General features: G+C 41.1%; 2 protein-coding genes across 2 annotated transcripts; one reads left to right on the top strand and one right to left on the bottom strand.

Moving 5' to 3' along the window:
• Nucleotides 1-906: 906 nt before the first annotated feature.
• Nucleotides 907-3,903, bottom strand: iscua (iron-sulfur cluster assembly enzyme a). Its single transcript, XM_080003934.1, has 5 exons — nucleotides 3,749-3,903; nucleotides 3,436-3,549; nucleotides 1,747-1,857; nucleotides 1,554-1,632; nucleotides 907-1,370 (listed from the first exon to the last, which is right to left on the bottom strand). Exons 1-5 carry the CDS (start codon nucleotides 3,848-3,850, stop codon nucleotides 1,279-1,281), a joined length of 498 nt encoding a protein of 165 aa, XP_079860060.1. The 5' UTR covers nucleotides 3,851-3,903; the 3' UTR covers nucleotides 907-1,278.
• Nucleotides 3,904-16,421, top strand: sart3 (spliceosome associated factor 3, U4/U6 recycling protein). The gene is made up of 19 exons (XM_080003932.1): nucleotides 3,904-4,202; nucleotides 6,151-6,277; nucleotides 6,388-6,492; nucleotides 6,578-6,762; nucleotides 7,349-7,454; nucleotides 8,024-8,148; nucleotides 8,280-8,435; nucleotides 8,756-8,894; nucleotides 9,189-9,296; nucleotides 9,374-9,451; nucleotides 9,527-9,585; nucleotides 9,933-10,042; nucleotides 10,477-10,589; nucleotides 11,336-11,412; nucleotides 12,758-12,929; nucleotides 13,019-13,476; nucleotides 13,568-13,720; nucleotides 14,137-14,315; nucleotides 14,733-16,421. Exons 1-19 carry the CDS (start codon nucleotides 3,978-3,980, stop codon nucleotides 14,920-14,922), a joined length of 2,865 nt encoding a protein of 954 aa, XP_079860058.1. The 5' UTR covers nucleotides 3,904-3,977; the 3' UTR covers nucleotides 14,923-16,421.
• The last annotated feature ends 48 nt before the right edge of the window (nucleotides 16,422-16,469 follow it).

Here is a 16,469-nt window from a genome sequence, read left to right as displayed (position 1 = left end):
ATCTCTGCCATTGACTTGCCCTCACTGTCCGCATTGGTCAATCTGCAGGTTTTAAAGATAAACAGCAATTGCCTACGTTCCGTCCCGGAAAATGCCTTTGATAGCCTCCGACACCTGAGATCTGTTGAACTGGCCAATAATCTGTGGGTGTGTGAGTGTGATATCCTGTACCTTTACCGGTGGCTGCTTAGTGGTAGGCTGAAGATGGCAACGGACCTGGTGTGTACTGAGCCAGTTCATCTTGCTCACAGACTGCTTCTGAATCTGTCTGTCATGACAATATGTCCCTTTGTCCAGAAGGCATATGAAAGAATACCCATACAAAGCTTATCTTTTAGACATGAGAACATATTGGACCTATCTAAAGTGGACGCTGCAGTATCTGGTGTTCAATACTCTGAGGGCACAAGTGATCCAGCAGGTTTGATAAAGCAAACAACTTCCATCATTGAAAGCTTAGCTCAAGTTCACAATAGTGGAAATGATGCTGCTATGACTCGGATATATCCAGAATATTACACTTTAGAAACTCTTAGCTATGCGGAATGTTTGTCTCTAAATGCATCAGTATCAGTAAACCCAACCACAATTAAATTCACCACTCTCATACCCAAGGAAGAGTCTCTGTGCCTGGACACTGCCACTGGACAGCTTCCTATGAGTAATTCATCTTCCATTGAAGGATCTGGGTCCTCGGCTTCCACAAACAAGGCTGGTGCTTTGCCTACACCTGTGCCCAGACCAAACCCTCAGCAAAACTCGGTAGTGGTTGTGGCTCTGTTGACATTGGTATGTGTGCTGGTGGCTCTCACAATGTTGGCAGTGTTGCTTGTGTTGAAAAGGGTCATCTATCACCAGCAGAGGGTGGCTCCTCTTCAGCAATCTCAAAGATGACAAAAAGCCATGGGGATTTGAACTCTTTATTAAACATCTGCCAAATAACTAAGGCACTCAAAATGTACAACTGTTTATCATTTGTCCCTCAAACATGCACAAAGTGGATATTATATATTCAATTTGCATTATTGTCCTGTATGTGTAGTGATATACTGGAGCCATACTGGCTTGTTGTTACCTATGCTAGCCACAAGCAGTTCTATAAAATAGATATGGATCATGAACTGAACTGAAATTTGACACTGCAATCACACATCAGATTTTTTTAATGTATATTAGATGTTTCAGGATGACCAACCAGGCCTTTGATATTTCACCCAATCAAACATATTGATATAACAATAGGAAATTAAGGAATCACGAGGTAAACTCATGATAACACTAAATGCTGGCTTTCACACTGTCATCATTCTTGTCCAATTGTTTGATTCTGTAGTCCGATAGAGCAGCTTTTATGGCATCTTCCGCGAGCACTGTAGGAAAATAATAAAAAATAAATAAAATAAAAACAGAATAAAAATACCAAAGTATAACTACTAAACAATATTTTTTTAATTTTTTTTCAAAATGACAACTATCCAACCATCATGCAATGTTATTAACATTTATGTGTGTTTCATTTTATTTAATAATTTGATTTTGTACTGAAAACTTACTTGAACAATGAAGCTTGACTGGAGGAAGACAAAGCTCTTTGGCAATATCTGTGTTCTTAATTTTCAGAGCTTCATCAACCTGAAAGGTAAATGGGAGAATGAAGAAAAGAAAAAGCACGTAACTTAACTCTTATTTCAGCAAATGTGCCATATTTTGATGTCTATCTTTTCTTGTCAAATGTTCTCAACTTACAGATTTCCCCTTCATCCACTCGGTCGCCAGAGAACTGGAAGCGATGGCTGAGCCACAGCCAAAGGTCTTGAACCTCGCCTCCACGATCTTTCCATTTTCATCCACTTGGATCTATAGAGAATCAAGCAGTCAAAGCCTCACAAGGGAATGTATGGAAATTCAGGCAATGACGAGAAGAAGCCAGTTGGTGTTTGTTTGTGTGTTGATGAGAAAGGTCTTGACCCAAGGTTCACTTATGCAGAGGTCAGACTAGCCTGATTTTCCACTCGCAGACTAAAGATCGCCGACCAAAGCCCCAGATCAGTCAACGATCACTATGTGTGAAGGTGTGAACTGATAAAGACTGGGAAGTCAAAATGTATAATTGGGGCACATTTTGAGCACCCGTCTCCCTCTCTGAAGGTACCAAGTGTTTTTTTTTGTTGTTTTTTTTTTTATATGTAGGATGTTTTATTTTACGTCTCGCTATGGAACGAAACCGCGCGTAATGGGGGTCACTTTCCCCGTGACTCTCTCCCCGATCGCCCCCCAATTTACACATAAAAATATATTCATGATTCCCCTTATTTTATAATTCCCCAGTGAATGTTATCCCTGTGCATTTTGTAGGCTTCCATATGTTTTATCCTGTTATTGCAAGGCACACTGACTCTCAAACAAACACAGAAAGAAAAACGACTGCTTGGCTTGGCTTGACGCTCGATTGATGATTGGACTCCTCGACTTTCAGGGGGGCAGCCCTCCTGTGATGTCAATGTATTTTTATTTTTTATTTTTTTATTTTTTTATCTATTTGGCCGTGAACATGTACCCGTTCGGGCCCCCGGAGGAGCACGGCCTTCCCTGGTCCCTGGTACTTGTTCTGTAGTTGTCTCTCTTCCGAAAGAGCAGGCACAACAAAGGACTTGTTGCAGCGGTCAACTCGGGTGGGACGTCATTCCCGGTTGACTTCCGAGGTAAATGGAACGCGCCATAATATAGCAGCGTATATGGAATGCATGGGGTGTATATTAAAATAAAGGAATGTGAGGGTTTTTTTTCGCTGAACTTCACTATTTCGAACTCAAAATTATAATGATTTATGACAAAGCTCCGTTCGTTTTGTTTACTCTCGGCAAAGTCGCGTGGAAAAACTCCCAAGTCTCGTCGGGTCTCGTGTTAACGCGAGAATGCCTGTCTCTCGCTCACTTCGCTCGCCGAAGTGTAGGATCGTAGAGTCCGAACACCCCCGTGTGGGACACGACGGGTAGTCTGAACACCAGTACGTCCGCAAGACGACAAACTAACAAACAAACAAACAAACCAACAAATAAATAAATAAGGGGATTGTGTAGTGTTTCTTGTGTTTTGTAGTGTTGCATTAGCGCCCTCTGCTGTCACTAAATGCTATATGCTGTGTGTGTGTGTGTGTGTCTGACCAGCGTTCCGATATTGACAAGTAAACGAGGGTAGATAATCCAACTGTTCTCACTCTCTCTTGCCCAGGTGGATACACATACTTTTAATTTATTTTTCCCCGGCGACACGGTTGTCAGAGTGCATAATATAAAAAATAAAAATAAAAAACAACAACTCCGTTCACCCCTTGCACCGACAACACAACAAACCTCTAGTTCCATTAAAGTATGCCTCCACCCGTACCCCGCCCCGCCCCGCCCCGCCGTGTGTTCGAAGCCCACGTCGACATACCTGGAGCTTCATCACGTCCCCACAGGCGGGCGCACCCACCAATCCCGTCCCCACATTTTTGGCGTTTTTGTCTAATGAGCCCACATTCCTTGGGTTCTCATAGTGGTCCAAGACCTTTGGAAAATAAATGGAAAACAAACAAACAAACAAACAAACAAACAAACAAGTGAGAAATGTTGACGAGCAAGAGGCTGCCGGTACAGCGCTCCTCTAACGACAAAACGCAGATAAACAAGCAGAGTCGTGTCTGATGACGCACCGTTCGGCGACAGTTGAAACGCGAATTGCTTATTGAGGGCGGTCGTTTGGTTACCTTTTCGTGGTAGTGGCGGGCGGGAAACTGCGGTCGAGCGAACAGCCGTCTCCCAAACAAAACAAGCGGAGACACAAACGTCCGTGGGCAGAGCGCCGCCATGTTCCGAAGGACGACGAGCTGCGAGAGGCGAGGACTTCCGCTTGTGACCTCACTATCCGCTACGCCCGCTACATATCGCGATACGTCCGAGTTGTCAGTCCGTTACCAGGCAGACCGCGTTTTCAACATGGCGGCACCAGGCGACGTCGAGGAAACGCAGTTACAGGAGATGGAAGAAGAAGAAGACGACGACGACGGCGGCGGCGGCGGCGGCGGCGACGCAGGAATGGAGAGGGAGATGGAGTCAGACGACGAGGAAGGCATGGGTGTGGAAAGTTCAGAGGGCGAGGAGGGCGACTCGTCGGAGGACGAGAAAGAAAACGAGGCCGAAATCCAGCGTTTGGAGGAGCAGGTAAGCTTAACCAGCGTTTGGTCCGTAGCCTCAATGAATGGGCGGCCAAGTAAAACAGCGAGGCTAATGGTAGCCGAACTAACTGTGCAGGATTCAACGCTAATAAACTCTGGAACCGGGGACAAAACTTCGAGGGGGAACTAGCCCCAACGTATATAACGCTGCTGCTTCACATAAAATGTATTTAGCCATCGTCATTAATTATCGCTCTAGCTAATACTAATGGCTGCATTCTTATTCGTATCTTATTCGTTTCAATGGGTAATGCCGATATTATGTTGTTGTTGTTGCTGTTGTTCTTTCTAATAGAATACAACAATTCCATAAAAACAAATGAGACACAAAATTTACATTTACGCAAAACGTAGATCTATTATAATTAATGTTATTGTCTGCATTGTCTCTGCGGTGCACTTATTAAAGAAATGTATTAACTAAATACATGTCTACAGGTAATAAAAAAATGTACCTTTTGTAAAAAAAATAAAAAAAAAAAGTATGAATGCAAAAATTTTTATAAACAAAAACATGTGTTGGGAATTTGAGTCTCAGAAGTGCAGGATTTATTATTGACAAGTTAGTATTTACACAAAAACCTCCAGTTTTTACTCAATTAAGTCCCATAGCAACGGGGAGATGGTGTGACGGGGCTCTTATGTTTGTAACATGATGAAACGGGACAGTCCCGTTGCTCAGTTGTGTTTAAAAATGGTTCATACAAATAGGAAACACACAAAAATAAATAGATCTAAAACAAAAACGCAGGAAAAGCGCTACGGGAACGCACGCACGCACGGTGCAGCGCTGTCTGGTGGAGGGAAAAAAAAAAGTCCTCTCGAATTCTCTGAGTTAGGTTTACGTTTTGCCTCAAATGTGAAATATTTCCAGCCAGCACTCCAGCTGTTTTCTTTCAAAACCGGTCGTGGAGGCTCTGCGCTTGCTATCTTTAATGACCGATTAATTGGCCGACCACTAATTTGTATTGGATGTTTATGGCCTGTACTGTTGCGATAATAATATATAAATACTTTATTCATCCCCCGAGGGAAATTGCCTTGTTACAGCAGCCCACGTCAAAACAATAGGCAATAAAAGCAAAGTGATAAGAATAAGAAAATTAGAAAAAAAGCTAAATAGTTATAACAATATAATATGTACAGCATTGCAAAAGATGAGTCTTTTAAAACCCCCTGTCTGGATCAGGTCACCCAGATCAAGCCAGCCAGAGGATTTGTACAGGCTTATTGCAACAGCAGGACAGACCTCCTACAGCACCTCTAGAACACCCCCCCCTTTACTGTTCTCACTGCTTCTGTACATGGGACCCTGCTCTGCACCTGTGTGTTCTGAGACAATCCTTTCCAACGCGCTCTTTAAACGCTGCAAAGTAAATTTTACTGGCAGTAGGTGACAAAAGTAGCCGTAAAAGTAAGCATTAAATAAGAATTGAAGTGTGGTTTTTCCATCACAGAATTATAACATGTATCAGCCACGCTTCAGCCAGTTGTAATAAGTGTTTCATCCCAATTGCCCAATTGTCGTTCTGTGTGATTTAGGGATGCTAATTCGGAATTATTTTCTGACCGATAGCTGAACCTCCTGTCCTGACAATATTGAAATATTAGGGTACTGTATCCTGGAAAAAAGGAAAAGAATTACAGCCTTTTTTTATTGCACTTTACAAATTATAATTATAAATAAGGGGAATCATTAATATGTTTTTTATACATGAACACAGCCCTCCGTGTTCCCCGATCAAATATCATCCAATTGCACAGCTATGGAGCCGTTCCGTAATTTGAGCTGTTCCTCCATCTCAAATTACATCTGATTATACTTGTGCACCACCCACTGAATTTGTCAGAGTGTTATTGGTATGCTGATCAAGCTGTTTTGTGTTTGTTTGTTTTTTTTGTTTGTTTTTTTGTTTTGTTTTTTTAAATTTCAGCTATCAATCAATGCTTTTGATTACAACTGCCATGTGGATCTCATCAAACTGCTGAGGCAGGAGGGAGAGCTGACCCGCTTGCGCAGAGCAAGGCAGAAGATGAGTGAGCTTTTCCCACTCACTGAAGGTTAGTGTGTGCCTACTGTTCTGTGAAACCAGACATGAATTATTGGTGAATCATTTAGTTACCAAAATAAAACAACATTTTCTCTAAATATACATTAACTACATCTACAGAGATCTGGCTAGACTGGCTTAAGGATGAGATCCGCCTGACTGAGCAGGAGCCCAATCGAGAGAAAGTATATGAACTCTTTGAGAGGGCTGTAAAAGACTATATATGTGAGTATACATTACATTTAAACACAACTGCTGTTGGCTATTTTGAGACATTAATTAATTAGAAGTTTTTTGGTGTTGCAATTAGGTCCAGAGATCTGGCTTGAATATGCCCAATACTCAATCGGTGGCATGGCATCACCTGGGGGGTTGGATAAGGTCAGATGCATTTTCGAGCGAGCTCTGACAGCTGTCGGTCTTCACATGACCAAGGGGGCAACCGTGTGGGAGGCCTACAGGGAGTTTGAGAATGTTATGCTATCCACAGTACAGGTTTGTGCTTTATTTTTATTTTTTTTACACCAATCATCCCACCATTAATGCTTCATAGACTCCTGTTCAGCTTTACTGTTAAATGTTGTGTGTGCATACTCAAGGGAAAGTTTAATTTTAAGTTGAAGAACATTTCCAAGATAAATAATCACAGTGTATACAATTACTATTATTATTATTATTATTATTATTATTATTAATAATAATAATAATGATGATGATGATGATAATAATAATAATAATAATAATAATAATAATAATAATAATAATAATAATAATAATGGAAAGTCAATCAAGGAAGAAAGCTGTCTGGCATGAAAAAACTGCATCTTGGGCTTTTATAAAGATGAACAGCCTTTACTAGTACTGATGCAGGATAATTAATTATATCATGTCTTAAAGATTATTCTTATATCAAGTATGTATCATCAAAGGTATTTGTTTCAATGTCTTTCAGGTCACTGTACCAATGAATGCTTTGTCGTATGAAAGTTTATTTTTACAAGTAGCATGAAATATAATTAAGTTGCTCAGTTGAGGCCATTGAATGCTATAGATTTCAGGGTTATCTTTCCCCCCTCTGTAGCCTCCCCCTGGCAGCGTTCCATCCCATAAGCAGCAGGAACTGCTCAGCACTCAACTTGAGCGCATCCATACACTGTTCCGCCGCCAGCTGGCCATCCCTTTAATGGGTATGTATGCCCTTCCTTTATCTCAAGGTGGACCTTCTGGAATTATAAACAGGTTCTATTGTCTAATGGGATCATATGTTTGGCTCACCAAGGGTGATCTCTGGATTATTCTTTGGGAAAAAAAACATTGTTTAGGTCAGAGGGGCAAGCATAACTAACACAGCCTTGGGAAAGTTTTAAGTATCTCACTTTCGTTGTGGCTTTTAAAGAGCTGTATAAGGTTACATATTTTGTCAAACTGCGAGACCGAGACAATCGGTGGTCTGGCATTGTCGGCTACATATCGGCTACTAAAGTTTAAATATGCAATAGCACAACCAGCTTTTCACTAACCTGAACCAGCATTGTTTCCATGCATACAACACCAATATAATGTCACAAGGAAAAGGAAATATTGAAGAAAAAAAAAAGCATGGCATGTTTGTTGATATTTCTCAAATGCGTCCAACTAGAAATCTCAACTTTGTAATGTTTTATTTACTTCCTGCATTTAAACAAGCTGGTTCATATGTCAATGGTGTATGTTTTGGAGAGGGGCCCTTTTAAAATTGAGAACTGTATTTTCATAGACATGGAGGCTACCTATGCAGAGTATGAGGAGTGGTCTGATGAGGGGGTGTCTGAGACGGTCGCATATCAGTACAAGAAGTCTCTGCAGCATATGGAGAAGTGCAGGCCTTTTGAGGAGACGCTGGTACTTATAACAGTCTTTTTTATTTATTTATCTGTAACCATGCATTGGAATTATGTTTTTCCCTCTTATATTAAGTACTTAAAGGTTTATGATTGTACTATGCCTTTTAACTTTTCAATGTCTCACTCCAGCTGGCAGCTGAGCCTCCCAAGCTGGCAGAGTACCAGGCTTATATCGACTATGAGCTGAAGGAAGGGGACCCAGTACGGATCCAAATTATCTTTGAGCGCACGCTGGCAGAGAACTGCCTGGTACCGGACATGTGGGCAAAATACACCACCTATCTGGTGAGTTACCAGCAGTGCGGAGCTGTATCACCTTGTGCCTCTCAGCGTGTGGCTGGAACGTATTAAAGTACCACCCAGCTTGAAAATAAAATATCATATCTTTCGTCATGTTACTGGCTATTTTTCTCTTATGGGAAAATGGCCGTAAATGAGGCAGAGCTTGGATTTTAAAGGTGGTAAATGAATGAAATGCTGAAGACAGAGCTTTCCATGACAAATAACTTAAAGTAAACTGTACAACAAAAGAAAGTACTTATCTGGGTCAAACCCAGATGCAAATATTCCTACAATGTTGTCTGTGTTTCCTCTGGGTTCCATAGAACCGCCAGCTGAAGATCAAAGACTTGGTTCTTTCCTCCCATGACCGTGCAGTGAGGAACTGCCCATGGACCATGGGCCTGTGGAGGAGCTACCTGCTGGCTCTGGAGAGGCATGGAGCTCAGCATCAAACTGTCTCAGGTAACCCAGTGTTGTTGTTATAAGAACCTCTGGCTATTAAATATGGTTAAGGTCTCAAAAATAGGCATTGATCGTTTTGTTCCGATACAAATTACATTTGCTTTACAAAATGCAGAGAGAATGTCAGCAGCGACTTTGAACTATTTACATTCATTAAATCCAGCTCAAATAACTATCCGGGTCACTGAAATTGATTCTTTTCTCTTTGGCTTTAAGCAGACACTAGATAGTTTGTCAAACGGCTGCAGCGCTCTGCTTCCCACATGATCAGTAAATGTTTTTCTTTCCTTATAGATATGTTTGAGAAGGCTTTGAATGCCGGTTTTATTCAAGCCACAGATTATGTTGATATCTGGCAAGCATACCTTGACTACCTGAGGAGACGTGTGGATTTCAGCAAAGGTGGGAAGAGCTTATATGAAAACACTACTACTCACCCGGGAGACCAGTCTCTTAACTGTTACTATTGCCTTTCTAAGAATCCAGCAAAGAGTTGGAGGAGTTGCGGACGTCCTTCTCTCGGGCTTTGGACTACATGAAACAGGACGTTGAGGAGAGTAAGTGGATTTAATTTTCTGTACAAGTCTTTCTCTGTGCTGTACATAGTTCTCATTTGAGTCTTGCCCCTCCAGGGTTTAGTGAAAGTGGAGATCCTTCCTGTACAATAATGCAGACCTGGGCCAGAATAGAGGTAAGGCAAGTAAATGGAAGTAACAACAGTGAAATATGTATGTATATTTGGACGGACTGATAAAATGATTTAGCTCATTGTTTTAGTTCGAACAAACAATTGATTATATGAAATTCAATTTGGGTATAGTCTTGGTGTAGAATTTTGTTGTATTGATGTATTTAATGTAATGAATTGATGTTTGAAAATAAATAAAGTCAAACTACTACAAGAACATCATTGGGGGTAAAAAAAAAAATATAATAATCCAGAAAGCATAATGTATGTTTCCTTTGCATTGCAGTTTTGTGTCATGTGGGAAAAATCTATATAAATGAAGTGTCTAATATTTTTCCTCTCTATATCAGGCCCACCACTGCAAAAACATGCAGAAGGCCAGGGAGCTGTGGGACAATATCATGACAAAAGGAAATGCCACATATGCAAATATGTGGCTGGAGTACTATAACCTTGAAAGGTCAGCAAGTGCCTTTTCATCTCATGATAAAATCATGTGTTATTTCAATCAACGTGCTATTTGAATGTACAATACTTAATAACTACACTTAGTAGTTTATATAATTCACAATTTCACATTCCTACATCAGATGTTTTTGTTTTATTCCAAAATTTATTTGATTAATGGCACATTTAATAACCTGTTGAAATCTCATGAAAAACATATCCTGTCACTATATGTATGCAATATGTATTTGTTGCTGCAAGGCTTCCGATATACTCCACACCCAAAATTGAAACTAAAAATTTATATGGAGAATAGAAAAACAATACAATACGTTCATTGATTGTAGGCTGTTGTCGACTCTGTTGACTAACATGAGTGTCTTGAACAAAGCAGCATGTTAAACTGTAGAATATTGTCTATAAATGTGTATATACTGTTTTGTTTAGGTCATATGGAGATCTTGTCCACTGTAGAAAGGCTCTCCACAGGGCCGTCCAGTGCACCTCAGACTATCCAGAGCATGTTTGTGAAGTTTTACTCACCTTTGAGAGGGTGGAGGGTAAGTCTCATCGGGACATAAGACCATTATATATATATATAATATACAATGGTCTATTTTATTATTTAATATAAAAAAAAAAAATCTGGCCAGGGAAATGAAAAGCACAGAATGGAGTATCAACTCTATTCCAGTCGATCAATTGATAGGCCAGTTTTTGTACTGCTTTTCATAGACGACTGTACACCGCAAGGATGATAAAGTAACAATTAAGGTTGCCACGGTTATTGGTGTTGCCGGTGTTACATGGAGTTCAAACATGCACCAATTACTTTATCTGCACACCGTTGCTTTGCTTTTTTCTTTTTTATAGAAACAAAACCCATTTAGTTCTGCGTATCAGCGCCGTCGTTAATGAAATAAATAAAAAATGAAAAAACAAATTTGTAAAATACTAAGCGTGTTATCAATACTTAATCTGACGCTACGAAAATGGAAGTGAAAGTGGATGCTTTGTGTGTGCACAGCAGAGTCGCAGCACAGTCTGCTTATCACGGGAGGACAGAAGGTTATAGCAGACCTTAGGTCTCGCCCTTCATACGTAATAAGTGCCCGTGCCCGATGCTCCGCACGCCAACCCCCTCTGTTGTTAAATGTCCGGTGTTACCGGTAATACTGGTGTTGTCATGAATTTATTAACCGGTGGGAAGAATTCCTCACCCTGGCATCCCTAGTAACTAAATATTTACATTCCATTATCCTTCAGCTCCCATCTGCTGTTAAAGGTTGTGTCCTGCCCCCTACAGGTTCTCTAGAAGACTGGGATGCAGCGGTGCAGAAGACCGAAACCCGGCTGAACACGCTCAACGAGAAGAGGACCAGAGTAAGAAGTCTTACCTGTCCTTTACTGTTCAGGTCCATTGTTTTGTTGCTCTCCACTCGGGATACAAATTTTAAGGAATTTCCTTAATCGATAGTTGTTAACCTTAACAAACAATCCTAGATTAATTGATAACATAAAAGCTAATGACGTCACCAGGGATGTGGCGCCATGGTGTGTGGGGACCTACGCGACATCGCGCACCTGCGAGATTTTGTGACTTGGTGCGTGCTGCCTTTGTGCGAGTTCAATATTTTTGCTTTTTGTCGTCCTCTACGATGGATTGAGCCGGATGTTAAGTTGCATATTAAGTCTGGTGCAGATATAGACAAGAGGCAATTCAAATGACTAAAATGATTTTATGGAATAACAGACACAAAGTAATTTTGTTTAAAATATTTTGTTGGAGTCATCACCATAGCAACATGTCGCTTGTTTCTGGGGGTGTCACGATTCCGATTTGACAGATCAATCGAAATGAGTGTTGAACTTTAAAATCCCAATCTAGTTTGCCATCCTCCCCTTATTTTTGTGGTTAATGTCTGACATGGTCACCATTTTGAGGCAGTCAAGATCCGCTGGTGAACAAATGCAGTGTGCGTTCAGGGCTGCGGGCTGCTCCGGAGTCTATTTTACATTTGTATTTATTTTTTCTTATTACAGCCCTTTTTTATTGGAATTGACAGTCCATTTATGCTATTTAAACACATGTACAAACTAGGGATGTTAAAATGTGCAGACTAAATGACCGAGAAATTTTACTCGGTCATTTAGTCTGCACATTTTAACATCCCTAAAATCTTTTTTTGTTTTTTGTATTCAAAGGGTTTTTCCAAAATAGCCTATTCAAAACATTCAAAATAAAAATAACTACTGGTTTCCAAGAGAGGAAGCAGTGTGCACCTGCAGTAGTTTCACTTTCTCACTTTGTGTGCTTGAAATTGGCAGATTGACTGACATTTCCTGAATGTAGCTGCCAATCTTCAGTCTTGAATGTGTGAATAGTGAAACTCACTAGCAGTGCTGGCAAGTTTATGCCAGTAATTTACCGGGAGCTATGTATGAAAGGGCTTAACAATGTCATAGAGGTAGCTGCTGGAAGAAAAAAACCCTAACCCTTGTATTAGATACTACTACCTGCTGTACTGGGCTTTTTTTTGTCCTCCATTGCCCCCTGTTGTTCTGGCGACTACTACTATTTCCTGGCTGGGTTTTTTTTTTTCTTGAAACGCCCTGCGCCCCAAAGACCACAGATTGTTCAGTTCTCATGGATAAGATAAAATGTTAATCAATTAAATTCTTCATCCCTGCTCTCCACTCATGACACTGACCTCCACCCGTTTGTTAGGTGGCAGTGAAAGAAGCCAACCTGGCGCAGCAGGAGGAAGAGAAGGCGGAGCAGCGGCGTAGAGCCAAGGCAGAAAAGAAAAGCCAGAAGAAAGGCCAGAAAGGAAGTCAAGTTGGGGACAAGAGAAAAGCTGAGCGCAGCGATTATCAGGAGGACTGGGGCGAAGCATCAGGTGAGGAAAGATGCCTGACTGCTTTCATTTCAATCCACTGAGTGAGCCTTATTCCGTGTTCATCTTCATAAACCTTACTCTCAAAACAGCGCGGGCTCCCAAGCGCCACAGAGGAGATGGCAACATGGCTGCCGAGGAAGATATGGAGACGGACACGGGTCTGTTTGGGCGAAGAACCCCTGGCGCCCAGCGGCCTGCGCCTCCCAATGCCAAAAAAGCCCAGCAGACGACAGCGGCGGACGCACAGAGGAAGCAGGAAGACAGGCCCGAGGCTCGGAACGACGGCAACAGTGTGTTCATCAGTAACCTGGCCTTCACCCTGGAGGAACCGGAGCAGAAGCTTCGGACGCTCTTTGAGCCCTGCGGCCCCATCGAGCAGGTGCGGCCCATCTTCAGCAACAAGGGAGCCTTCAAAGGGTACGGCTACTTACAGTTTGAATCCAAGGCGTCCGTCTCTCTGGCGCTCAAGCTGGACAGGCGTGAGGTTGGGGGAAGGCCCATGTTCGTATCGCCCTGCGTGGACAAAAACACCAACCCTGATTTTAAGGTAAATGACGGTTTGCTCGGATTCCGGGGAAAATGAACTGAGACAAAGATGGGGACATGTAGACTAAACATTTTTCATGCGTTCTCCACAGGTCTTCAAATACAACAGTTCTATGGAGAAACACAAAATTTTCATCTCAGGGCTGCCCTTCTCCCTCACCAAGGAACAGTTGGGGAAGTTATGCAAAGATCATGGCACGGTCAAAGATATCCGCCTGGTCACGTACCGCTCTGGAAAACCCAAGGTGAGATGTATAAAACACTTAAAATCTGCAAGTGTGTTTATCTGTGTAAAAGGGTAATTTACCAAAACATCCCAGAAAAAAAGCTTCTTGACGCTTTAATCCAGGGATCTTGATAATCTTGTGAAATTCTGGGCCGATACAGATGTTTAAAATAACAGTTTGGCCCGATGCCAATGTTCCCTCGAACGCAGAATCATCGTTTTGTTTTTTCTGAGTTCCAACGGCCGCAGCATCGCTCCCCGCTTGGAGCGCTGCAGACAGCGGGTGGCGTCGTTCTCTCAGGCGGATAAAAATAAAAACGCTAAAATGGGTCGCCAGATTTACTTTGGCGGTCATTAATACACCCGGGCTGCCCGGTGTACGGCCGCTAAATGGGTGCATTCCTACTTTAACCTCTTTGTCGTGTTGCTTTCCAGGGTTTGGCGTACGTTGAATTTGCAGATGAGCCCCAGGCTTCTCACGCCGTGTTGAAGATGGACGGTCTGGTCGTCGAGGGAAACACAATCTCGGTCGCCATCAGCAACCCACCGCAACGAAACACAAAAAACCAGCCTGGTTCCGGAGGAGCCATGATGCCTCGCCAAGCCTATAGCTCGTAAGTCACCCCAAAACGTAACATGCAAACTGAAATGATTTTTTTATTTATTATTTTTTTTTTTTTGTTAAGAAAGTTGACACGAGGTGTGTGTGTGAAGTTGACAAAGCTGAATTCATTCATTTTTTTAATAACATGGAAAAATAGTGCTACTGAAATCAATACAATCAATGTTTTCAACTGTCGTCATGCTGCTTTGGTTGAGCTTATTGATTCCTCGTAGCTTTTCTTCGTTGTGGAGAGCTGAGAGTTTAATGTGGAGTCCAAGTGACATGTTCCAATACCAATTTTTATACGCTCATTAGGTTGGAATTCGAATTGACGTCCTTGTTTGAAAATCACAGGGATTAAAAGTCAGCACGATTGTGGTCGATATTCCGTGATTGAAGAAAAGGTATTTATTTTTTCCCTCCCCAGGAGAGGGAAAGGTCGCACCCAGCTGTCCCTGCTCCCTCGTTCCCTGCATCGGCAGAGCGGTTCTGCGAGCAAAGCTGAGAACGGGACGGCAACCAAACCAGCACCAGCCACAACTGCGGGCACAGAATTTGAGCCGCCGGCAAAACCTTTGTCCAACTCAGATTTTGCAAAAATGCTTCTCAAAAAGTAAGATGCTGAGTCTGCCTTCGTGTGGAAAGCCATCTTGTGTCTTTACAGATTAGATCGTGTTTTGTTTGTTCCCTCGTGTAATTGGATGGATGACTTGCCATCATCAGTTTCGCTCACTTAGCTCATCCCTCCTTTCAACGACGATTGAGGTTACTTTTGACTAGTAGATAAGTGAGATATTTTTTTTTAAGTTGGTTGAGAAATATTTTTTTAAAAATATGTATATTTCTGTGTAAATATAGAAAACTGTACTTTGAAGGTGTATTTTTTTTGTTGTGATGACTTTGAAAGGGACAGAACCAAGGGGAGTATTTTTTTAAATATTCTAACAGTCAATCTTGTGGATGTTTCTTGTTTAAAGGGGTTGTATGCAAAAGTTTGCTTTCCTATTTTCTATATAATAGTGTGTACATAAACTGTGTTAAGGTAAGAAAACATTATTCAAACTTAAAAGAAATGTTCCATAGCTTAACTTGATCCCTGTGGGTGAAGCAAACTTGTCTTTTGAAATGTTTAAACATGATGGTGGTTTTACATTTAACATCCGTTACACATGGCCACACAAGAAGCTAAAATATTCGATTGGCTTTGCTGTTATTTGACTTAACTGCATCTAGAATTAAATGACTTAGATTCCTGCCATATTTTTTACTATAAATGGTAGCTTCTAAGGAAATGAAAGATGGCCATCATTCAAGAGCAATTATAAAGTGAAAATAAAAATTAGCCAGCTTGCTTTGTAAAGGACAGATTTATAAGCCTCTGCTTAAACATCAAACATGCCTTGGATCATTTTTGTAACTATTAACTCAAAATAAAAAAACAGAATCCAACATTCAAGGGCGGGAAATATTGTATGTAATACCTTGGTAATTAGAAAGCACACACTGGATCGTAGGGAGCAAAAATAATTACTTTAGTTTAATATGAAAAGAGTGAAATTACACATTCTGCAGTGTCCAGCTGTACAGGAAGAAAAACCTATGCAGCTTTCTGATGAAAGTTAAGTATTTATTATTTACTCTTAAGATTAAGAAGGAAAAAAAATACCCTGGCACAATAGTTCATTTTTTTGTGGGCAGATCACTGTTCTGGTTTTGATCAGGAAGCATTTGTCCCTAAGTCCCATGTTAACATTTCATTTGCAGTGTCAAATTGCAGTTTCCAGTGAGTTATTTTCAAGGAGGGTGAAGTACAAGCTATATAAATTATATCACCACAGTGGCCTAATCTATGAAAGTATATTATTCTCTAGAGGTCATCTTGTTATATGTCCAATACTTAATGCTTGTCATAAGTTGTTTTGTAGGCATCATATGCATCATATGTTTTCAATTTCCTGTTGAGGTTGGCAAAAAAAAAAAAAGGTCATTGGCCTTATAAAGTTATTTCCATCTTGTTACAGTAGGATGAAGAGCTTAAGTGACAATTGTGCTCCTTGTGTTATGGTCTATCCTGTTATTTGAGGTGCTGTGTGCGTGTGTGTGTGTGTGTGTGTGTGTGTGTGTGTGTGTGTAAAAAAAAAAAAAAAAAAAATTCTGCAATCTC

This window comes from Zeus faber (genome assembly GCF_960531495.2).
Source record: "Zeus faber genome assembly, chromosome: 7".
In the NCBI taxonomy this organism is placed as follows: Eukaryota; Metazoa; Chordata; class Actinopteri; order Zeiformes; family Zeidae; genus Zeus; species Zeus faber.
This window is presented reverse-complemented; position numbering and strand designations above follow the sequence as displayed.